Source organism: Asterias rubens, chromosome 8 (assembly GCF_902459465.1).
Source record: "Asterias rubens chromosome 8, eAstRub1.3, whole genome shotgun sequence".
Classification (NCBI taxonomy): Eukaryota; Metazoa; Echinodermata; class Asteroidea; order Forcipulatida; family Asteriidae; genus Asterias; species Asterias rubens.
Window position 1 is genome coordinate 10,052,752 of NC_047069.1, and position 24,427 is coordinate 10,077,178.

General features: G+C 40.1%; 2 protein-coding genes across 2 annotated transcripts; one reads left to right on the top strand and one right to left on the bottom strand.

The window, feature by feature from the left end:
* Nucleotides 1-2,242: 2,242 nt before the first annotated feature.
* Nucleotides 2,243-10,982, top strand: LOC117293579 (acid-sensing ion channel 1-like). The gene is made up of 10 exons (XM_033775937.1): nt 2,243-2,301; nt 3,820-4,115; nt 6,398-6,623; nt 7,209-7,343; nt 7,590-7,739; nt 8,390-8,529; nt 9,019-9,083; nt 9,579-9,741; nt 10,243-10,334; nt 10,798-10,982. Exons 2-10 carry the CDS (start codon nt 3,841-3,843, stop codon nt 10,980-10,982), a joined length of 1,431 nt encoding a protein of 476 aa, XP_033631828.1. The 5' UTR covers nt 2,243-2,301; nt 3,820-3,840.
* A 3,098-nt stretch (nt 10,983-14,080) lies between these two features.
* LOC117293234 (40S ribosomal protein S3) lies at nt 14,081-21,272 on the bottom strand. Its single transcript, XM_033775456.1, has 6 exons — nt 21,179-21,272; nt 19,886-20,110; nt 18,418-18,512; nt 17,258-17,445; nt 16,011-16,298; nt 14,081-14,360 (listed from the first exon to the last, which is right to left on the bottom strand). The coding sequence occupies exons 1-5, from the start codon at nt 21,206-21,208 to the stop codon at nt 16,027-16,029; spliced, it is 810 nt and encodes a 269-aa protein (XP_033631347.1). The 5' UTR covers nt 21,209-21,272; the 3' UTR covers nt 14,081-14,360; nt 16,011-16,026.
* Nucleotides 21,273-24,427: the final 3,155 nt, after the last annotated feature.

Here is a 24,427-nt window from a genome sequence, read left to right on the forward strand (position 1 = left end):
TTCACTGCATGCCATACTTTCCAGCAGTTTTAAGGCCTGCCCTCTTCCTTTAGTGTGATATGTCCTATACATTCGACCAAATAATTTAGACTTACCGAGGACGAAGTAGTTATCTCCAAGCTCTACAAATTTCATTGGAATTTTCACGAGTCAAATTCTCAAACAAGCGCGCCCATGTGCTTCTTCCGCGTGCAGACGATAATGTTCCCTGGTCAACACACCTGTTTATTTTATTACACGCATACAGCGCGTAGCACCAGCGAAACTGCTCAAAAACAATCAGGGCTGTTTTGGTATGGCGTGCCAACGTTACAAGTACATGTATATGGCCTGTGTTTATTCTTGTTGGCAGACGTTGCAACCGAAATCAACCGTTGTTTATATTGAATGATTTTTCTTTACGTTTGGAATTCTAGAGCAATGTCACTAAACCAATAGACCACCGAGATTGCCCGGTAGCTGATTTTTACCTAATTTTTAGCAGCGTTAGCTGCAACAAACGATTGATGAAAATCACATGTATTTAAATCGTTGAGGTACCCGCTGCTAAATAAGGGAATCAGTGTGTGGTGAAGAGGTTTTCAACTAGTGGTTTAATCCCAACGAGGCCTGGTTCCTGATAATTTTTACCGGAGACGAAGTCGAGGTAAATTATAAAGAACCAGGCCTCGGCGGGTTCGAACCACTAGCTGAAAACCGATTCAACACACTTTGATTCCCATTCATAAATTATTTTTCGGTCAAAAACATCATCACGTTTTGGTCAAAAAGTAAAATAAATGCAAAAATTATAAGTGTTAAATGATTTCTTTCAACACAACACCCCTCCAGCTATGAAATGGTAAAGCCCTCCGCCGCCTTCGGGTAAACAACTCCTCATAAAGGGAATGCTGTGCGCGTCGCACGTATCGCGTGATGTGGCACAACTGTTTCAGCCGTTGCTCTCGACCAATAGGAATGAAGAAACTGTCTTTTAAGACCAGGTGCAAGGTCGCGTGTCACACCCATGAATTAACACTTTTTACCGGTCATAAACACAGGTTTATACACACCCACGTGACGCGTTCTCCACCAATAGGACTAGCGAAACTGTCTGAGGTATATATGAATAAAGGGCCAACGTCAAATTCTCAAACAACGCACCCAAATTAACGTGCCTCTTCCGTGCAGCCGATAATGTTCCCTGGTCAACACGCGGGCTGATTTTATCACACGACTACAGCACAGTAACACCAGCGAAACTGCTAAAAAACGATCGCGCTGTTGTTGGTATGGAGTGCCAACCGTCAAGTATAGGGCCTTTGTTCATTGTTGACAGACGTTGCAACCGAAATCAATATGTTTAAACTGTATAAAAAAAATTCTGTACATTACTCTTGGCCCACATTAATTATTTGTCCGATATAGATTCAACATTGTTTGAACATTTTGGTGTAATTTATTTTACAATCAATACTTTTGATTCTCAACTCGGGCAGCTCATCAGTTTCAGGTTGCAGGGCCCAATTTAGAAAAAAATAACTATTAACATTTGCTAAGCACAGACAGATTTTGCTTAAGAGAAACTGGTAAACAGCCGAAACTCCATACAGTTTGCAATGTGGCAACTGGTGCCCTCATAATGTTTCATGTATCGAGAAATTTGTCAAGCAGCATTTTCTGCTTAGCAGCTTTATGAAATTGGGCCCTGCGCGTAAGGCGTGACTTTTGTGGGAAGAAAGAACTCCAAGGATATTGATTAACATTTTGTCTGCTGAGCAAACATGCGCGATATACCAGTTACAAGATGCACGTGAGGGAAAGTTCGGCTTGTAATCTTATTCTGGTGAGCATAATTTTGGTGTGCGTGGCTTAGCAGAGGAATAACCGCAGTCTAGTCACTCTTGAATTCAAGTCTATCATAACACAGGCATAGAAACCTTACGTGCACGTTTGTCCAATGAAATCTATGAAAGCAATGATTATGTTGTCCCCCACAAGTAGATGGAAAGCATATTAACTAGATCACGGATAGCTTGAAACCACTTACAGTCAAACGGTAGATGTATGCCATTACAAAGTAGTTTGGGGACTGGATATTAATGGATGTTGACACATTATGAGCTATCAGCCTGTTTAATTTGCAAAAAGCGTATAATTTGCAGATTCGCCCGGCTTGTTTGAAGAGCAGGAAGAGGTAAGCCTACAGGACTTGGTGCAATTTTGGGGCAGGGTTTATCTTAGCGAAATACAGCCAATGGATCCATATTGTATTCAGTTGACGGCCGAACTACGTGAGATAATAAATACAGCTTAGAAACCGTAAGTATTTTACGTAAATTGCAAATAATTTTACCCCTAATCGCAAATATTAACGTAAACTTTTGCTGTGCAATATTTAAAGCCATAAATTATGAGTATTTCATAGCCTATACAGAAATATATGTGGTGCTCTCCCCCATCAGAAGTCCTTATCTTTCTCTCGGATGACACCCCATTCAATTGAGTTTTGTTCGGTAACAGCGCATTCAGGTCAAATGACTGGGCGTTGGCAACAAGAAAACCAAAAAACAAACAAACAAACAAACAAACAAACAAACAAACAAACAAACAAACAAACAAACAAACAAACAAACAAACAAACAAACACACAAACAAACACACAAACAAACAAACAATTTGTACGAGAAATGTTTTAATAAATTATGTAGTGCCAATAATATTGTGTGAAAAATGCTACTAATAATAGCGCCTAATAATTATCTGCCGTATCACGTAAGCCTTTTAGCGTCAGCTAAATGCACTAGCTAATTGAATGGGTTTGATTGCATGTTGACAATTAATTATAGTCAACCGTTGCCAAGACACCAGAAAAAACACCAACTCCTCCAATGTTAAAAGCTGCATGCGATGAAAAGCCAGATTGATGTAAAGTCGTCAGTGGAATTTTGCAATGCTCATCAACAACCGCGTTTTCAATGAGCTCTTCATCAACGACAACTTAGAAGTTCAGCTTTCATTTTCTACACATTTGTCTTTTTTTCAAGCGTTTGGCTTGTTCTGTGGGTAGTTTTTATTTCGTTCAACGATAATCTTTTAAATCACATTCCGATCAACCAAAGCCTAACGTCTTTATTCTCCGCGCTTGTGACTACATGTTTTCAGGAATCCTAAAGTGACTAGCAGTGTGTTAAGTTTTGATTGTTGTTTTTATTTCAGCGATATAATATTCCGATCAACAAGTAAGGTCTAACGTCTTTATTATACGCGCTTGTGACTACATTTTTTTTCAGGAATATTAAAGTGGCCAGCAGAGAGTGTGTTTAGTTTTAAAGGTTGTTTTCATTTCGTTCAGCGAGAATCTTTTAGATCATCAAGTATAATATTTCGATCAACAAGTAAGGTCTAACTGTTAAGTTTTATTAACGCGTTTGTGGTTCCAATTTTTTTTTCCAGGAGGCCTAAAGTGGCTAGAAGAGAGTGTGCTTGGTTGTTTTGCATGTAGTTTTCATTTCGATAGCAAGTAGCTCAATCGGCCATCAAGTGTATCACCCGAAAGGCCTTACGGTATTTTAATATTAATGCGTTTGTGAACACATTTATCAGCAGGCCTAAGGTGGCCAGCAGATATAGTGTGATTTTGCATAGTTTTCATTTCGTCCAACGAATAGTTTTTTCTTGGGTACTTTCCGAAGTATCTTGTGTGATATTCAGAGTATACGGATCGAAACGTCGAGTTGAAACCAACAGGTTTTTTTTTCAGAACCAACCCAACTCATTTAGAGATTATAATTACATGGTGTTACCGTTAACCTTTATGGTGTGATATTCGTTCTCAAGTTAACATAAGAAACCACTAGAATGAAAGACACCAAAGCCAACGAAGCATCGCAGGATCTGGACCGGGAGTTCGCCTCCACGACGACCCTCCACGGCATCGGCCAGGTGATCGACAACCAGAGAGTGGCCGTGAAACTCGTCTGGCTGGGTCTCCTGTTGGGGTGTATGGGTGTCTGCTCATTTCAGATCATAGATCGAGTCAAGAGCTACTTGGAATACAACGCCTCCACATCACTATCGGTGGACTATGTTGGAGATTTGAGATTTCCAGCAGTGACTATTTGCAATTTCAACAGGTAAGTGAATACAATTAAGCTTTGTTTATTTTGCAAAGGGGTAAAAAGTGTTTCATTTCTTGAGCAACGTGAGGAAGAGAATCAACCCCAAACGTTTTCTTTTTTTTTTGGGGGGGGGGGCGTGTCGTTGCCAATTGGTTAAGCACACTCCAATGCCCAATTTCATAAAGCTGTTAAACAAAATACTGCTAAACAAATTTCTTTGCTAAGCGAAAAGTTTGTCAGGCACCTGCCACAACAATGCACACTCAATGCAATTTGAGCTGTATTGCCTGTTTCTGCTGCGCTAAGCAATACTATTTTGTTCTTAGCAAAATGTTGTGCGTACAGCAGGCTCTATGAAATTTGGCCCAATTCCATAGAGCCTGTAAGCACAACAAAACATGATAAGCACAGAAACCGGTTACCAGCCAAAGTTACTTTAAGTTTACATTATTGTGGCTAAGCGAAGCAATTGGTAAAGCAGTAACTTTAGCTTAACAGTTTATTTAAATTTGGCCCTGGTGTCTCTTACCATCAGACACAGTCATGCAAGCCAAACTTCATGGCTCTGCTTACCGTAAGCAAAGAATCTGCGCTTACGGCAAACGTATTTTTTCAAGGGTTAGCAGGGAAGCAATGTTAAATTTCCCAAACACTACCGAGTGATATAATAATATTAAGTGCATGCTGAATGTCGCGGTAAGCAGAGACATGAAATTGGGCTCAATCGTATAAGGCCGAGTAAAAATAAAAACATGTTTCACGTACGGGTTTTTAAAAAAAAGGAGGAAGAGGGGCTTTTTATTTTTTATTTTTTATTTCTAGATGGCCGCCATTCTTTGTTAAAATGTCAAATATCCATTGTTTTTTCTACTGCTGAAATACACAAAACATAAATGAAACAATTTAGTCGAGGCATTCAGACAAGACATTCAGATTGTTTTTGCTGAGATCATTTAAAATAACCCTAACCCTAAAAAAAAAAAAAAGTGCATAAAAAAATAAAATAAAAAATAAAATAAAAAAGGAGGCGGCCTGTAAAAAGGAAGCGGGCGGGGACGCGAAACATGTTTTTTTTACTTGGCCTAACCATTCTAAATGTAACAATACGCACCAAATGGAACTATGTTGCAATCTGTTGCATTCGGCAGTCAACTCAGGTGTCATTATTTGACTGAATCTGTTGGTTTCAGCAGGCAAGTGACTTCAAATTGGTGTTGTATATTTTTGAACTTGGCCATCAACTTGGTTGCATTTGGCAAAGTTCATGGACCGTACATATAAGCCAAGTCACCACTACACTTGGCAAACACCTCGATCAGTCCTACCACAAACATGCCTGCACATAGCAACAAAATCCCTTGTTGCATTTTGTTGCATTTGGTTTCCACTGATGTAGTTGACAGGGTATGTGGAGCGGCCCTATGGGTGGTTTAGCGCACAGTTTTACCATAACTATTATTTTATTAATATTAACAATGGTTCTATCTGAAAAATCTTCAAGGTTTCAAATGTGGTCCATCTGGGCCCAATTACACAGAGCTCCTTAAGCACAAACTTAAGCTAAGCAAAATAAATGTATGCTTAGCACATTAAGGTTACCACCCCAAATACTGTATCACACATGCAATATTGTATCTTACTAATTTCTGCTAAGCAGACACTTTTTCAGCATTATTTTCTGCTTCAAAGCAGCTTTTTGAAATTGGGCCCTGCTGATGAGCTTTCGTAGCAGCAACACTTCATCAGATGCAACTTCATCAGATTACTTCCAGATGAAGTAGTTGTTGCTACGAAAGCTAACTTTTTCTACCATTACTAGTTACGTCTTTAAAGGCACTGGACACTATTACACAGCCCCTTGACAGCCCCTGTACAACTTGTAACTATTGTGTATGTCTTAAGATTTAAAATAAGTAAATAAATTAGTAATTACTCAAAATAATTTTTAGCATAAAAAAATATTCCTTAACGGTTTTCTCTGAAGTAACGTATTTTTTTAATTTCCAACTAAAATATTGGAATTGATTTCGAGACCCCAGTTGAGGTCTCGAAATCACGAAATCAAGTATCTGTAAGCACACAAATTGTGCGACAAGGGTGTTTTTTCCATTATTTTCTCGCAACTTAGGCGACCAATTGAGCTCAAATTTTTATAGATTTGTTATTTTTATGGATATGTTGAGATACACCAATTGGGAGAAGATTGGTCTTTGAAAATAAACCATTGGTGTCCAGTGCCTTTTAAGTGCTACCAGTAGTTCTTTTTCCCATACCAACGCGGCTATCTATAATATCAGATACCGTAAGACGGCTTTGGCAAACGAGTCGTGGCAATTGAAGCACGCTCTGTCTGCGGCAGATTACGACTACGACTCATACGACGATAGAGTCAACGTGAGCGAGCCGGACTCCGGATACAACTTCAGCTACGGGGCATTCACAAGACGTACGGGTTTCATTATGGACAACGCTAGCTTGCTGGCCTGCTCCTGGCGTGGGAAGGATGGTAGCTGTAGCGCTGAAGTAAGTTTAATGTGCCCGTGCCCTGGCCCTGTCCGGTTTGCACAGCTGCCCCACCGGTCTGCATACAGCCAGCAGACCATTAGTCTTGAAATCAAGTCGGTAATTGTTGAGCGCGGTGTAGTTACGGGGACGGTACACAAATCTCGATCCCAGTATGTGTGTGAGTCAGTGGAGAGCTGCCACGCGCACTGTTGCACGAACGGCAGAATGTGTGTTTGTAACACGACTTGTCATCAAGTCTAGTAGACCATCGGGAACCAAGGGTAAATCGCTGGATGTCGATGTCACACTTTTGTGTGTGCAAAGCTAGCATACTTTTCAGACAGTTGACCAAAACAAAATCTGAAGTGATCAATATAAGCATCAGATGTTTTTGAAGTACGTTTGGTGCTAAGTTTTTATTCTTTATAATTGTGTTTCACTTTGCAAATTATCTTTAGTTCGTACTGTCATTGCTTCTGAGATGTACCTCGCGTATAAATTGATGACCCCCCCCCCCCAGGAAAAAAAAGTAAATAAATAAATAAACGACATTTAACTGTTTTAGGTGAAACTTATTTTTCTTTCTCCACTTTTCTTTGGAAGAATTTCACCCATTCATTTACATCTTTCGGCAACTGTTGGACCTTCAACTCCGGTAGTGAGAAACAATCGGAGATCTTGTCTCAGTTCCAGTCTGGGAGTGGGAATGGACTACAACTCACGATTGACATCCAAGAGGTAGGCCCATAACCCAACACCACTTTCCTCTGGACAGTTATCAATCTTACGTTTATTTTAAATTTCCGGAGCTCAAAAAGGTGTTCTTACTGGTAGACGACTGCGCCAGAGCACCTTGCTACGTATATAATTGGGTCCTATAATCCAAAACCTGTGTTTATCTTTGTTTAAGCACCATGCGTAGACTTCAGTATCAAATTGTGCATTAGAAACTAATAATAATTTTGTTTCTCGAACATTAACTAGTTTGAGTACACGGAGACTATTGATGGTAATGTGGAGGCAGGGTTGAAAGTCCTCGTTCACGATCAGCTGACACCGACCCTAGCCGTAGACTCAGCAGGTCTGGCCATTGCGCCTGGTGTCCATGCTTTCATCGCTGTCAGACAAATTAAGGTTTGTAACTCGTACAGTAATCTTATGTGATCTAAGACTTGACTTCCTAAAATGTTTTTTTTTTTTTTTTTTTTTTTTTTTTTGGGGGGGGGGGGGGTGCTGTCTAAATTAAACCCTCCACACACGCGTGTGCTGAGTAGCGTCACACCGCCCCAGTGACCCGAGTCAACCCGAGTCTACCCCGGGTTATCACCATCCCCAAAGCCGGATCAACCCCGGGTCAGCTCCAGGTCAAATTCGGGTCAACCCAAGTCAAACTCGTGTGACGTTCGGGTTTCAAACAGCGAAACTCTGGTAGATAATCGAGTTAGCGCACGATTTGCTCGTAAAGTTGAGTTGTAGCCTAAACGTAATTTTGGCGTTTAAAAAAGGCATTTTCAGAATAATTGATTTTCATTTATTTATTATAACATGAAACGGACTAAAACATTGTGGGTAAAGGACAGTTTTAGAGGGAACTTAGTAAATATCTCGTGGAACTAAATCGTATTTCGACTAACGAATTATTTTGAGGGATATTCACATAAACCAAACAATAATCATGAAGACAACTGTCGTATAAAAATGCCTATAATGAAATGTTCACATATCGTAGTACACATCTGTTGTACTTTTCAGAGACAATAACCCCATTGTACTTTCCCTGACAGCACTTGAACTTGGGGCCACCATGGGGTGATTGTAGCACAGACAAACAGCTCGAGTACTACCGAGGATACACGCTAGAGGGCTGCACGGTCGAATGCCGCGCCAGAGCCATTAAAAAAATGTGCAAATGCAGACTCGTACGGTGGGTTTAAAAATAAAGTTATGAATGCATAGTGGCAAACTTGGCCAAATTTCATAAAGCCTGTGTAAGCACACAAACTCCCTTAGCACAGGAAAATATTGCTTAGCAAAAACAAGTTACAACCCAACATCATATTAAGTTTACAATACACTGGTGCCCACTCATGTTTAGCTTAGCAAATACATTTGGAAATAATCGAGCCGTACTTTCTGCTCAAAAGCTTTATGAATTTGGACCCATGGCCCAATTTCACAGCGCTGCTTAAACGGTTAGCAATTTGTCTCTACTTACTGAAGCAGACAAATTTGCTTAGGTTAGCAAAGTTTCATACCAAGCAAAACACAAGGCATTTATCCTTAATGTTTACACAAAAAGCTCGGTTTGGAACAAAACTACCCTAAAAAATAATTGGTATTAGGTGAAGAAAGGGTATTTTTAGAAACAGATATGTTCCGATTATTGTTTTTTCTTTTCTTTTAATGTTCATAGGCACCCTGGCGACGCTCCGGAGTGTTCGCCCGAAGTTGTGGAAGACTGTGCAACTCCGACGTTAAGTATGTAAAACACCTGTAACAATTTTACTGATGATCAATTCTTTTTTGTTAAACAGATGTAAGCTTAAAAAATAGTAGTCCCAGCCAGTTTTATACACCTTACGCCCGGGTGTAGTTAAAAAAGGACAGTTCTTTTCAGAACTGTAGGAAGTCTCCCAAACATCCGATAAATCTACTCCGCGGTAGTAGAATAAAGAAAGACAGTTAAAGAACGAACTCTACCTGGCAAGTAGATACACAAATAGTGTTACCGCCAAACCGAATATGATGCAATGCCTCAAATTCTATAAACTTCGTTTTTGTTGCACTGAATTTAACGGAAGCGTATTGTCGCCATATGAATAAAAACAATTCTCTCTTATCATGTACGTACACAATAAAATTGGATGTATCGTGTTCATACACGATAAGAGTAAAATCAAATCAAATCAAATCATTCCTACAAATTCTTAACAATTAGATGCTCTCCTTTGTCCTTCTGATGTTTCTATATAGTGCAACTGAAATCTGGTGTAATTGATCAGTGTGATTGCCCGATACCCTGCAACTACACCGAGTACAGTACCGCCATATCAACAGCTAGGCTACCAAACAAGAACGTCGCCAGGGAATTTGCGGAATCGTGTGACTTTGATTATATAAACGAGGCTTACATAAGGTGAGTCAGGAACCCAAGGAGCTGGGCCTTTATTTCACAAAGCTGTTGAGCAGAAAATACGGCCGAGTGAAAAACTCTTTGCTTAGTGAAAAACGAATGGGGTACCAATCGCAACAATGTAAACTTTGTGGAATTTGGCTGGTAACATGTTTCCGCTAAGCAAGATTTGTCTGTGCTGCAGGACACAATTTCATATAGCCGTTAAGCACAAAAACTTGCTAAGCACAGAGTAATATTGCTTAGCAAAAACAGGTTACCAGCCAACAACATTCCATTACGTTTACATTGTTGGGACTGGCGCAAATAGATTGTTAGCAGTATTTTCATTTTTCTACTAAACAGCTTTATGAAATTGGTTCCTGCTTAAACAGGAACTGACCCAAGAATATTTCCAACTCTAGCAGAAGTCTTCCCGTAAAAATTGCGATGACATGTACCCACAAAATATTGTACATTTTGAGCAAAATACACAACTTATTTCATATTTTTTGTAATCAACAGAGATAACTGCATGATGATTGACATCTATTACGATACGATGAACTATCATGTCTACAAACAGTCACCGGCTATTACCACGTCAGCTCTCATAAGTAAGTATTGTTGGGATTGCTGCTGATGCTTCCATGCTGTTTTTGTTGATGTTTTTTCCGCTGCAGTTTGTAGTCGTTATCGCTTATGTCATTGTTGTTGTTGCTGTTGCTGTTGCTGTTGCTGTTGTTGTTGTTGTTGTTGTTGTTGTTGTTGTTGTTGTTGTTGATTCTGTTGTTGTTGTTAATGCTGTTGACGTTGCACTCTTATTATTGGTGTTATGGTTGAAGTTGTTGTTGATGTTGTTGTTGTGCTCATCATCATTGATGTTGTTGATGTTGTGCTCATCATCAATGTTGTTGTTGATGTTTTGCTCGTCATCATTGGCGTTGTTGATGTTGTTGTTGTTGTTGTCGATGATGATTATTGTTGCTGTTGTGCTCATCATAATCGATGTCTTGGTATGCAACTATGGTACACAGCACGTCTAAGCTATAGTGTTTGACATGTCATTAACGTTTGTAGGTGACGTTGGCGGTCAACTTGGCCTGTTCGTCGGGGCAAGTTTCATCACCTTGGCAGAGATTATCTTCTACATTGCCCGTAAAGTGCGTGTCCTAATGTGCACCAACAAAATCAAGCCGTCTCGGGATGATGTTATAAACATTCAGGGCATGGCAGAGAAGGGACACGAGGGACCGGTGTCCTAGGGAAATCTAGCCTCCGGAGATTCTGTCCACATGGGGAAATGAACATGGGCGGAATGAGGGAGGATGATTCGAAAGAGGGCGCTATCAGAAGAAGTTTGTACACAGTTCGCCGTGTAGGGGATAGAATCTCCTGCCACACCAGTCGTGATTGGACCATAAACTCGGACTAATCGCTCTTATAGTATTTTTTACTTTCAAATACAAACGTACTTATCTCATAATTGTTCATGAATTTGTTTTGTCGTGCTTGTATATATAGGCGTATGTTGCACCAAGCGTACAAGAGAAAGCTCAACAAGGTTATCACTCTCAATAATGACTGACCTATGGCAGGTATAGTGTCTTAGGGTGTCAAATTCAGTTTTGCAATGCACTTGTTTCTCAATTGATGAACCTAGAGTCCTCATGAAAGTTGGGGGAAAAAAAGTCTCCAGCATCACTACAAAACTGTATATCGATATCATTTCAGCTGTTCACGGCGAGATTTGAAACGTGACGGCATCAACAAACAAATCGGCCCGAACAAAACAAGACTTTCCTGTGCAAGTCAAAACCGAGGTTCTGCTTGAAAACATATAATCAAAGTCTAAAAGAAAATCTCCTGCAATTTATTTGTTTAGAATAGGTCTGACACAATAAGAATAAGAATTTGTTTAAGCGCTTAGAGAATTAAGTGTTAGTTATTAGGCGCTATATAAATCGAAAGTTATTATTATTATTATATCAACCAAATAGATAATCAGGCAATGTATGCTTAGTTTTTGAAAGGCCAATTAAGGGCACCAAGGCAGTTTCTCGTTGGTAAAGAGCACCCTATGAGGAAATTGTAAGTTTCTACTGGAGCATTTCCAGGGCACCAAGGCAATGAACAGAGGGCATGTGAACAATCGCCTTCGTTGCCTCCGTGAAGTGTCAGGCCTGGATTTTTCAAGGAGACTCTAGAAGTATATCCAGATAACAAAATTTACGAGTAGTTTGAGAGCCATACTCCATTGGAGAGTCCATGTATTATCCTCAACAGTTACATGTATAATGCGTTCTCTCCCTACTAAAAGCCAACAACAAAAATTCGCGGACACAGACTTAATTTTTTAAAGATCAGCGAAATTAACATTATTGTTCTTTAGAAGAGTAAACGAGTGTGGGTAACAACGATTACTCATATTGGAGTAAAACTCAATACAAATTGTTTCACAATGTAAAACAGAACACTTCTGGACTAAGGTCACTCACTGGGCCCAATTCCATGGCTCTGCTTACCGCCAAATTCTGCGCTTACGATCACGTTTCCCCGCTGACGTGCAAGCTCTGCGCTAGCCTTGTAAGCGTAGAATGTCTAGTAACGTGGAGTACGCACGCGCAGAAGCCAAAATTTGACGCTAACCCGTGAAATACGCTTGCCGTAAGCACAGAATTCCCTGCTTCCGTAAGCGTCGATTCCGTGCTTACGGTACGCAGAGCCATGAAATTGGGCCCTGGTCTTTTCTGGGAACCATGTAGGGCGCCACCAACGACAAGAAACACTAGTTAAAAAAATCGACTAGGCGGAAGATTTTGTTGCCAGGAAAAGCAGCCCACCAAATGGGGGGACATAAGTCCTGTCCCTGATGGGGGGAAACAAAAATGATCTTCAAAGAACAAGTTCCAACTACATACCACATCATAATGTACCATTGCCAAAATGAATTTTCTTGTTAAAGGCATTGGACACTATTGATAATTACTCAAAATAATTGGTAAGAAGCAAAGGAGAGCTGTTGGTAATATAAGTCATTGTGTGAAGTAGCGTAGTTTTTGAGACAGAAGTAATTTCTCACTAAAATAATTATTTCAATGGAATTTGAGACCTCGGAAGTATCTGAAAGCATACAACTTGTGCGACAAAGGGTGTTTTTTCTTCCATTATTCTCTTGCAACTTAAAATTTTCACAGATTTGTTATTTTATGCATATATTGAGATACACCAACTGAGAAGACTGGTCTTTGACAATATAACCAAACGTGTCCAGTGCCCTTTAAATCCTAAATGAATAAGGTTAATTCTTAATTTTTGCCTTCTTAGTGAAATTGTACATTTCAAATGCTGAATTGTTCAAATTACTTTTTGATCTAGTTTTGTTGCATGACATTTCTTGTACCGTACCTTATTTGTATTATATTCGTGCATTTTTCAATCTATAAAGTTATTATACGTATTGTGATCGATCTCATCGAGTAATTGTTTTCTAAATATGCATAAAAAACTTTGCTTCCTTAAAGGGTATATGTACTTTTTCCTAACAAAAAACACAATGTCCACAGATTTACATTAAACTTACACAGTTTGAAGATTATGATAGTAGAAAGCTTCCCTGAAAATACTATGTGCTGAGGTGCTGTAGTTTTTGGGAAATGAGTAAAACAATGTAATGAAAATAATTTTCGTCTCATGAGACGAAAATTATTTTAATCATTTACAAACGGATTTTCATGACATTGTTTAACTCATTTCTCAAAAACCTACAGCACCTCAGTAAGTAAGATTTGAAGGGAAGCTTTCCACTATCATTATCTTCAAACCCTGTAGGTTTAATGTAAATGTGTGGACCTTTTGAAAAAGTACATATACCCTTTAACAACAAAAACTTGTGTATTTGGCAAGGATATGGTTAACTCAATGGATTTAACATTGTCAATCTACAGAACAGTCATGGTACTTAAACAACCACAAACAGTCCAATGGGAACATAGCCTTGCTCAAGGCAGTCGCATTATTCACTCCGAAAAAGACCCTGTAAACCCACCCAAATACACTGTGCATGTGTATAATCACAGCGCACGACTACATAGGACACTCGTACAACTACTGTGCACAGGTCATCTGCACTCGTAATGCTATCCTCACGCATAACTGTACTACTGATGCTGCACACACAGCCAGAACGGGAAGGTAGCTTAGACGAGTAGCGCGGCGCAAATAAAATAGAAAACTATCAATAAAAATGATTTAAAAATCCTCCAAAGCCTTGATCAAGGCTATTGGGAACACCACTTTACTGGATAATCCCTCAAGACTTATCTTACTATCACACCAAAATAATAACATAAGACACCGAGAATTCACTGTGACATTAACCAGTTACTTTATTGAACATAGCTTGCCATTCAGCGGCTCATCTCTATCATGTAGTCAGTCAATATTTCAGACCAGTAGGGAGGTGTGCAAAACATTACCTTTACTAGTCCGTCAATAGAGGAAAATATTCATAGTTTATCAATACAGTAATGTTGCTTTGATACGGGTAGTGGTTTATCAATGCAGTAGTGTTGTAACTTGATGGAGGGTTATCTTGCTTTAATTATGGTCGACTCTTGTCATTCTGTTGGTTTTACTTGCATCTGAATAACACACAAAAACAGAAAGAACAAACAATTGAGATTAAACAACAGGTTTGTGTGTTGTAACATAAGTGCCAAAACAACTAACAGTCGGTTCAGACAGGCTTGCCAGAGTCGCGCAGAATCAAATAGATTACAAGCGACTCTAGGTCAACCCAAATAAGTTTTGGTTTTAGACCGGCGAACTGAACATCATAACATTTGCATTAGATTTTGGCTCATGACAAGATCGACGTCTGAAACCAAGACGCTCGAGTTGTTCCGAATGTCTGCAACAGTCGATCTTTCAACTTCTAGTGCGTCCAGTCGCTCATAACTGTTTCAGAAGTAGAACTTTTCATGTACTTGATTCAGAATAAGGTTTGGCGCAACTCTGGAGCGCCTGTCTAAAACGGGTGGAAGGAGTGCTAGATGCTTGTGCACTGGAGATTGATAGAGGTTAAGCCTCGTTCATACCTCCTGCAAATGCAATAAGCATTTTGGCGTCACAGATTCGCACTGAATAATTCGAAACAGTTGAGCTGTGACATCAAAATTGGCTTTGCAAGTATGAACCAGGCTACAAATTACACACAGAAAAGTATGATCAAGAAACTGGCTCTGTATTTTTTGACCAGTTTTGTTTAGACTTGTTTCACATGAAAGGGAATGAATTAAGTCAGGAAATTGACATCTTCGGGCTGATAAAAGAGTTGGTAAAATTGGCTTATGAACCAAGCATGCTCTTGTTTCATGTTTGAGTGGTGTATTAGTTTGTTTATCGCAAGGGTTAAATTATTCCAAGCTTAACTATCTTAGGGGTAGGCCTTATTCAGAGTTTTTTAATTTTGTTATTATTGGTGGGTGGATCAAAAGGAACAACAGAAAATGGAGATTCAGCTTTACAAAAATTGAGAAAATATACCCGGAGATTATCAACTTCATTACAAAGTTGTTTGTTAAATCTAGGAAAAATCATCAAAAACAACTTATCATGGAGGCCTTTGATCCACGATTCTAAAATTCGGGATGGTTTGGAGGGATGTTCACTCAAAACAAGAAAATAAATAAATAGACTATTCGTAATTGCTCAAAATAATTGTAAGCATAAAAACTAACATCATACTGAGCAATGGAGAGCTGTTGATAGTACATCGTCATGTATAAAACATTGTGGCAAATGGCTCCCTCTGAAGTAACATAGGTTATTTCTCGCCCCAAAGCCTTTTAAAGTTAATTGAAAGCACACAAACTTGTGCACGAGGGTGTTTTTCCATTGAATAATCTCTTGCAACTTTAATAACCAATTGAGACCAAATTTCACAGATTTGTTCAATTTTATGTATATATGTTGGGATACACCAAGTGAGATTACTGGTCTTTGACAATTACTATAGATGTTCAGTGTCTTTCACATTGACTATAGAGCCTATTCACAAAGCGCAGGGCATGTACACGCGCATCTCTTGACCGCCATTTTGTGTCAAAACGTGCACAAAAGGATGGTGCATGTGTTTACGCACCTCCTAACAATGCACGTCTACCATTTTCTGCCTTTTAGGGGAGTCCATTCCTTTTATGCATGTTTTGACACACAAAATAGCGGACAGGAGCGGCGAGTGTATATTCGCTGCGTGTTGTGAATAGGGTCCATTCTGAATTGCCCCTTACCTCTCTGATTCCTCATCTAAGCCATCTGTGGTGCTGGCTGCTGTTGCTGCTGTGGCACAGGAGCCACTCCAGCGCCCATTGGTCCCGCTACGGGGACCTGTTGTTGGGGCTGGCCAGGAGCAACTGGTTCAATGGGCTTGACTCCCTTCTGCTCAGAGTACGGCTGGGCGGGGATCTCCTCATCCTTGGGCTCTACAACGCTGACGGCATCGGGGAGGGGGCGCTTGGGACCACTCTTGCCGGTGGCATCCCACGGGAGCATAATCTTGACCTTGATGCCGAGCACCCCTGGAAATAGACAAATGAATCAAATAGATAAATGAACATGCCTTGAGTATCACTCTTGAAGGGTTGCAGCTATTTTCCTCTGGTAAGGGGGAAACTGATAGAAAAGTCTACTATGCCCGTGCATCCATACATAACACATTGCATAGTCGTCAGTAGACTTTTCAAAGTCTCCACAGATGTTCCTTTGCTGCAGCAAACATTATTAATAAACAGCACCATGATTGAAGCGAGGAATGAGAGAAGTTAACACATTTTCATTGATCTTGCTGCATACGCGATGCACATGGAAACCATGCTGTTTTTTTTTTTTCACGAACAGCATGTTGAATTCACGATTTTATGAATGGATACACTGGTAAACTTTTTGTTTTAAAGGAACACGTTGCCTTGGATCGGTCAAGTTGGTCTTTGAAAAGCGTTTTGTAACCATTTGGTATAAATCGATACGGTTAGAAAGATGTTGTAAAAGTAGAATACAATGACCTACACAAATATGCCTCGAAATTGCGTGGTTTTCTTTTTACCTCGTCGTCTAACACCGTTGGCCATTTATGGAAGTCAAATTTTTTACTCCCATAAATGGTCGACTCCCATAAATGGCCGACCGTGTTAGTTCGTGACGTAAAATGAAAACTGTGCAATTTTGAGTGATACTTGTGTGGATCATTATATTCTACTTTTAAAACATCTTTCTAACCATATGTATTTCATAACAAACTGTGTCAAACGCTTTTTTTAGACCAATTCGTCCGATCCAAGGCAATGTGTCGCTTTAAGACGAGAGATTAGCAAAATATACATGTATTATTATGTATACCCCAGACCACTTATTTTGAAGTGAAACATCTGGAAATCTAGAAAACTCCTGAACATTATCATGCCTGTACTTGGGCTTACAATGGTGAAGTAACCCCATTGCTTGGTATAGTTTACCCAAAATAAGTCTTTTGTCAACTTACCCTGCCTGAGCATGACGTGCCTGATGGCAGTGTCGACGTACTCATTGACCGGATCACCACTGTGGATCATCAAACCATCTACAAACTTCATGGACTTGGCACGTTGACCTCTCAGCTTTCCAGATACGACGACCTCGCAACCTTTGGCGTTGCTCTCCATGATGAAACGCAGTACACCGTAACACGCCCTGCCAAAGACCACGGACATAAACTTTTGAATCACTAACAGAACTTTAATTTTTTGTTCGAAATTTATTTAAAGATAACCGTTCAACAAACAAACATCTAAATAATAATTAACAATACTAGCTTTTGCCAAATAATAAATATTACTTGTCGAGTTGCTGTAGTTTTTGAGAAATGAGTAAAACGAGCCATTACAAAAATTGTTGTCTCAGGAGACGAACAACTATTTCAGCATGTAAATCGTATTTTCATAACATTGTTTTACTCATTTCTCAAAAAACTACAGAACCTCAGCAACTAATATTTTAAGGTAAGCTTGCTACTATCACTATCTTCAAACGGTGTAAGTTTAATGTAAATCTGTGGACATTATGTTTGTGTAACAAAAAGTACCTAGACCCTAGCACCGCATGGTAGTTCAAACACACATTTTTAAGGGCATAGTCTTGGTCAACAAACAGGGCACCATGCAACATTTCTTGAAAGAAGACAGTAAATTCCAGTGTCAAATAATCAACTTTTTAAAAGTTTTCTTAACTTTATTTGAGCAGGGTTTCATTTCGGCAGCACCCAAACCCCCCTAAACAAATGAGAGTATGTTATTCGAAAGAATTTGTAACAATTAGGAAGTCCTAGAGCACACAGGATTTAAGCCTGGTTCATACTTCATGCGATACAAACTTTGACATCATAAATTCGCTACAAATAATTCGTAACAGTTGAACTGTGTCGATGTACTCATTGACCGGATCACTGTGTTCAACTCCTTTGAAAAATTCGCTGCAAATTTTGACGTCACACATACGCAACAATAGTTTGCAACAATTGAACTGTGTTCGAACTCCCGTGAATCAGCTATGATACATCAAAACTTGGTTCCCATTCCCAGGAAGTATGAACCGGGCTTAAGCAGGGCAAGGATCTGGGGTGCAGTTATGGTTCTTTTCACAACTACAAGAAATAAAATAATATACCTTCTGACAGCAAGACCACCGATGAGCTTGTAGCGAAGTGACTCACACTGTGCGATGGCGCACAGACCACGGGTGGCAACCTTCTCAGCGTACAGCTACGAGGGATAAGAAAGTCAATTAGATGGATTACAATCAAGCACACTGGATTAGAATGAAGAGTAATGTCTGCATTATGAAACTGCAGACGTCACTCTTCATTCCCTTCAAATGATTATCAATGTCCATCTATCGATTAAAAATTATTGTTATGTCATGAAATAATTGTGGTAATTAAATAGAAAAGCAAGTCAAAGGATTAATTTACATTAATTTTAAATCGACTTATTTCATTCATACATTAGGCCTAATCATTTTTTCTTAAAACGAGTTTGTTGACCAAATGTCAAATGAAAGGAAAATATACAGGGAATACATTAGTGTTAAAATGCAATAGAAACACACAAATACAAAGTTGGAAATATCAAATTTTGTTAAAAGGGTAAAGTCACAAGCATTAAAATCAACTGACATTAAAAATAAACATTCTCATGCAAAGTTACAAATAAGTATACATCAACTTAAAAAAAAAAAAAAAAGATATTGACTTTAAAGCAAATTACTGTCAATGCAAGTCAACACTGACTGTAATGTAGACAATAGGTTTGCTTCACTTTACATCTTGCAAACACACACAAGCATGAATTGATCAAACAAAGAGGCATTCAGGAAATCAAGAAACATACTAAGCACATACAAAATATTACACAGTAAAAAGCACATTCAATCAGGGGGGACATGAAAAACCACATTGAAAATTAAAATATGCACACAAAATTCAAATAATTTACAATGATCGTCAGAGAAACGAAAATGAGTTAAACAAGAGCTAAAAGAAGATCTATTAAATTTGTCTTTATGTGTCAGATTCATAGCCAATATTTGTTCACAAATATATTACACAATTATTGTTCAGTTGATAAACCCAAAGATTACCGGACTTTTGTCCAGTCTTTAGTTCACTGGCCCTAATCTAAAATCACTGGCCCCAGGTCCAGAGTTAATTTCGAGCCCTGCCACCTAAGCCTGGGAGACTAGTGAAACTTACTTCTCGACTAGTCGCGCCGCAAATAGTTGCGACTTCGACACTAGTCGGGAGTTATGTTTTCCAAGATGCATTGCGGTTGGCGCAATTTGGTAAAATTAAAGCTGAAAGGATTGAAGGATTGTGTCACAGATTTCTGATTGTGTTTCGCAAGTAAATCGTGAATAGTCCTGAGCGACAATTGTTTCACCAAGCAGGAAGTCTGGACTATTTTTGTAGAAGCCGTGGCAGCACGATTAATTGAGTAGTTGAATAACGGTAGACACGACTCGACTAAGCAATCAATAGTCACGAATTTGACACCAGTTGCACTAGTAGCGCAGGCTTACTGCCCCCCCCCCCCCACCACTTAAGGAAATCATTCCCCAAACTTTTTTAGCAACTGACCTCGACAGTTCCCTCAGCAAAGTTGAAACGCTTCTGCACGACGGCAGTCAGTTCCCTGATGCGACGACCTTTCTCACCCAACACGTTCTGGGTCCTGGTGGCCATGATGATGATCTCGGTACGGGTGGGCGTCACACGCACTTCCACGCCGCTGTAGCCATCCTCAGCTAGCTCACGAGTAAGGAACTCATTCAACTCAGCCTTGAACACTCCGTCAGCTACGAACTGGAAATCAACAAATTATTAGGCTTTATTTAGGGTTGGGCATCTGTTTTTATTTTACTGAATGGTTAAGCGGAACTTGTGACTTCCGATTAACCGTTTAATAGTTCCCACTATGGCTATGTACACAATTTTGAGGATAGATCAGGATTAAAAATAAATTGTACGCTGCAATGATTGTAACCCTCCATCCTCCCGATGGTCAGAGATCGGAGGGTTTCACGAGTGAGCATGCAAAAGATTCGACCATAAGTGCAAATTCGACCAATGTTGACAGACTAGTCACCTGATTTGCCCAATTTTTACCGCTTTCAAAAATCACGATTCCAAGAACAAAATTTGATCATCAATGATTGTCAGGAGGATGGAGGGTTACAATCATTGCAGCTAGAGTAAGCCTGTGACGGTTAATTACAGTTAACTGCCCTTTACATTTTTAAAAGTGGCGTTTAACCAGATAAATGTGATCAAAAAGCTCTAGTCTTAGCTTGAGCCTTGACTTGTATGCTTAAAAAGATATTTACAGTCAAAATGCTTACTTAAGTTACTCCAGCACTGTTTACCGAGGGCGGCGTGGCTGTTTTGGATTGAGGACCCCAGTCGAGTCGTGCATATTAATATTGAATCACGATGCCATTGGCCATTATAGACAGGTCGAGAATGAGAGTTGCGCCATTTTGTTGCCTTAAATAAAAATCGAGTGGATGGAGCCAAATCCCAAACCATGCAAACAAGTCTATTTTAAATTCAATCAAAAAGCAAGCCTGAAATGTATGCTTCATGTGTAACATAAAACAATTAGTGTTGAAGCGAAACTGAGACTCAAAATAAAGCAAAGTATTATTATTAAGCATTCTGTTAATCAATCTCTTAACAGTAAAACGGAGTAGACAGCATATCTTGGCATACATGTTAAAAGAACCCGAGTTGATCATCGATTAAAATCACCGGTTCTATTAGCCATCACTCAACGTTTCGAAACTAAATTATTACTCCGATAATTCATGTTTCTATCACTATTCTTATTTATCCCCTTTTCAATCTGAAAGTGTATTTTATGATCATTTTTACCTTCCTCTTTTTCGAGATTTGAGCCGCCATGTTGATACACGGGAGTAAAGAAAGAACCCGGATGTCACCAACACACTCATGCCTTCGCGTGGAAAAGTTTGGAACCCATTTTATTACGTCGTTATTGCACGTAGTCGATACTTGGAGCCAGTCTTTTAAAAACCAACAATAGGGGGCGCTATTACAATTAAGCAATGCGCAAAACAATAATGAGTGAGTATATCTTTGTCAGTGCTCGCTAATAATTTAACAATGCTGAATGATACACTTTAAACCAGAATACTGCGAAACAAAACAAATTCAACAACTACGATAAGGGATGGCGAAATATTTCACATTCGTCAACCAAGATACAACACATTGTGAAGTGTAACAGGCCTACCAAAACCTCGACTGACTGACCATGGCACACAATATCCGCCACCGAATGAAGTGATAGGGGCACCAACAAGGCATGAGCCCTCACAAATCCTGGTAAAACAGTGGGAAAAATCCGGGCAAAGATGGACAGAGAGAGCAAACATACCTTTTACCCGGTAGTAGAAATTGGTAGGGCCAACTTGGGTTTTGATCTGGTTAAAATCTAGGGCAAATCAACCTCTCTGCCCCCCCCCCCCCCCCCCATATTATAACCAAAGAGTAAGCACCGTCCTGACATGCTCTATGATAGAACCAGAGTCCCATGTATGATTCTGGGAATAAACGTACATAGCTCATTTCCCGTTGACACTATTGGTAGTTACTAAAAATAATTGTTAGCATAAAATCTTACTTGGTAACAAGCATTGGAGAGCTGTTGATAGTATAAAACATTGTGAGAAACGGTTCCCTCTGAAGTAACGTAGTTTTCGAGAAAGAAGTAATTTTCAACGAATTTGATTTCGAGACCTCATTATTAGATTTTGAGGTCCCGAAATCAAGCATCTGAAAGCACACAACTTGTCCTTACTCTATGGTGTGACAAGGGTGTTTTTCTTCTATATCTCGCAACTTCGACGACCAATTGAGTTCAAATTTTCACAGGTTTGTTATTGTGTGCATATGTTCAGATACACAAAGTGAGAAGACTGGTCTTTGACAATTACCAATAGTGTCCAGTGTCTTTAATAATTGGGGAGGGGTAAATCCCCGCCCTAAATAACTACACCCGTGTCTCCGATGCTACGCCACGGCCGTTGGTGAAACTCGGCAAAAATGGCGATTGAGCCTCGTGGGGAGTTTCAGGTTATTAGTGAGAGACCATGTTGGACCATAAAGCAAGGACATGGGCAACATTTCATAAAGATGCTAAAGACAGTGGACACTATTGGTAATTGTCAAAAATTAGTCTTCACAGCTGGTGTATCTCAACATATGCATAAAATAACAAACCTGTGAAAATTTGAGCTCAATCGGTCGTCGAAGTTGCGAGATAACAATGAAAAAAAAACACCCTTGTCACACCAAGTTGTGTGCTTTCTATGCTTGATTTCGAGACCTCAAATTCTAAACTTGAGGTCTCGAAATCAAATTCGTGGAAAATTACTTCTTTCTCGAAAACTACGTCACTTCAGAAGGAACTATTTCTCACAATGTTTTATACTATCAACCTCTCCCCATTACTCGTAATCAAGAAAGGTTTGATGATGATAATTATTTTGAGTAATTACCAATAGTGTCCACTGCCTTAAAGCAAAAAATATTGCTTCACAAAATTTCTTTGCTGGGCAAAAATTGTGTGGGGCACCAGTCGCAATAAATTTATTTTGGCTGGTAATCTGTTTCTGCAATACTTTTCTGTGCTTAGCAATTGGCACATGCTATGAAGCCTGTAAGCACAACAATTTGCTAAGCACAGAAAATTGGTTTTGTTCGGTGGCAAAACACAGGGGTGTCGAAACACGGGTGTGTAAAAAACACAGGTGTGTCGAGACACGGGGTGTCGAGTCACAGGGGATGTCGTAAAAAAGGTGCATCGAAACACAGGGGTGTCGAAACACAGAGTTCAAATACATGGTTGGCGAAACACAGGGTTGTAGAAACACAGGGTTGACGAAACACAGGGGGTGTCGAAACACAGGGGTGTCGAAACACAGGGATGTCAAAACACAGGGGTGTAAAAACACAGGGGTGTAAAAACACAGGGGTGTTGAAACACAGGGATGTCGAAACAGAGAGGGGGGTTTCGAAACACAGGGATGTCGAAACAGAGAGGGGGTTTCGAAACACAGGGATGTCGAAACAGAGAGGGGGTTTCGAAACACAGGGATGTCGAAACAGAGAGGGGGGTGTCGAAACACAGGGATGTCAAAACAGAGAGGGGGGTGTCGAAACACAGGGATGTCGAAACAGAGAGGGGGTTTCGAAACACAGGGATGTCGAAACAGAGAGGGGGGTTTCGAAACACAGGGATGTCGAAACAGAGAGGGGGGTTTCGAAACACAGGGACGTCGAAACAGAGAGGGGGGTTTCGAAACACAGGGATGTCGAAACAGAGAGGGGGTTTCGAAACACAGGGCTGTCGAAACAGAGAGGGGGGTTTCGAAACACAGGGACGTCGAAACAGAGAGGGGGGTTTCGAAACACAGGGATGTCGAAACAGAGAGGGGGTTTCGAAACACAGGGATGTCAAAACAGAGAGGGGGTGTCGAAACACAGGGATGTCAAAACAGAGAGGGGGTGTCGAAACACAGGGATGTCGAAACAGAGAGGGGGTTTCGAAACACAGGGATGTCGAAACAGAGAGGGGGGTTTCGAAACACAGGGATGTCGAAACAGAGAGGGGGGTTTCGAAACACAGGGATGTCGAAACAGAGAGGGGGGTTTCGAAACACAGGGATGTCGAAACAGAGAGGGGGGGGGGGTGTCCAAACACAGGGATGTCGAAACATAATGAGTGTAACCGTACCAACATTTCCCTGTTTTACCAGAGAGCGCATAAGTAGAAACAACCAACGGTTGTTGTCAATACCAGCCGGAGAACCCACTCTGATCCGCAGAGAGTTTCAAGGGGGGGGGGGGGGTGGGGGGGGGGGGGAATGACACACAGTGATCCCTTCTGGCTGTGGGACGGTGGAACAGGGCAATTGTCCACATGGCCCAATGGCCCAATGTCATATGACATCAACAAACGGCTGAGCGCAACAAAACACCTTCCAGTGTTATGGAAATAAATAATGAGTTTAAAGAGGATTGTTGGTGAATGAACTGTTAAACAAACAAATAAATCAATCCGTTCTGAAAAATCATGACGTGGATTTACGTATTTAT

Coding starts and splice junctions, on each gene's coding strand:
- LOC117293234 (XM_033775456.1), bottom strand. CDS start 21,208: ATGGCGGCTCAAATCTCGAAAAAGAGGAAG. Junction 18,513..19,885: donor TTGCTGAGGGAACTGTCGAG/GTCAGTTGCTAA, acceptor TATCCCTCGTAG/CTGTACGCTGAGAAGGTTGC. Junction 17,446..18,417: donor GGTGGTCTTGCTGTCAGAAG/GTATATTATTTT, acceptor GGTCTTTGGCAG/GGCGTGTTACGGTGTACTGC.
- LOC117293579 (XM_033775937.1), top strand. CDS start 3,841: ATGAAAGACACCAAAGCCAACGAAGCATCGCAGGATCTGGACCGGGAG. Junction 6,624..7,208: donor ATGGTAGCTGTAGCGCTGAA/GTAAGTTTAATG, acceptor TTTCTTTGGAAG/AATTTCACCCATTCATTTAC. Junction 9,742..10,242: donor ATAAACGAGGCTTACATAAG/GTGAGTCAGGAA, acceptor TGTAATCAACAG/AGATAACTGCATGATGATTG.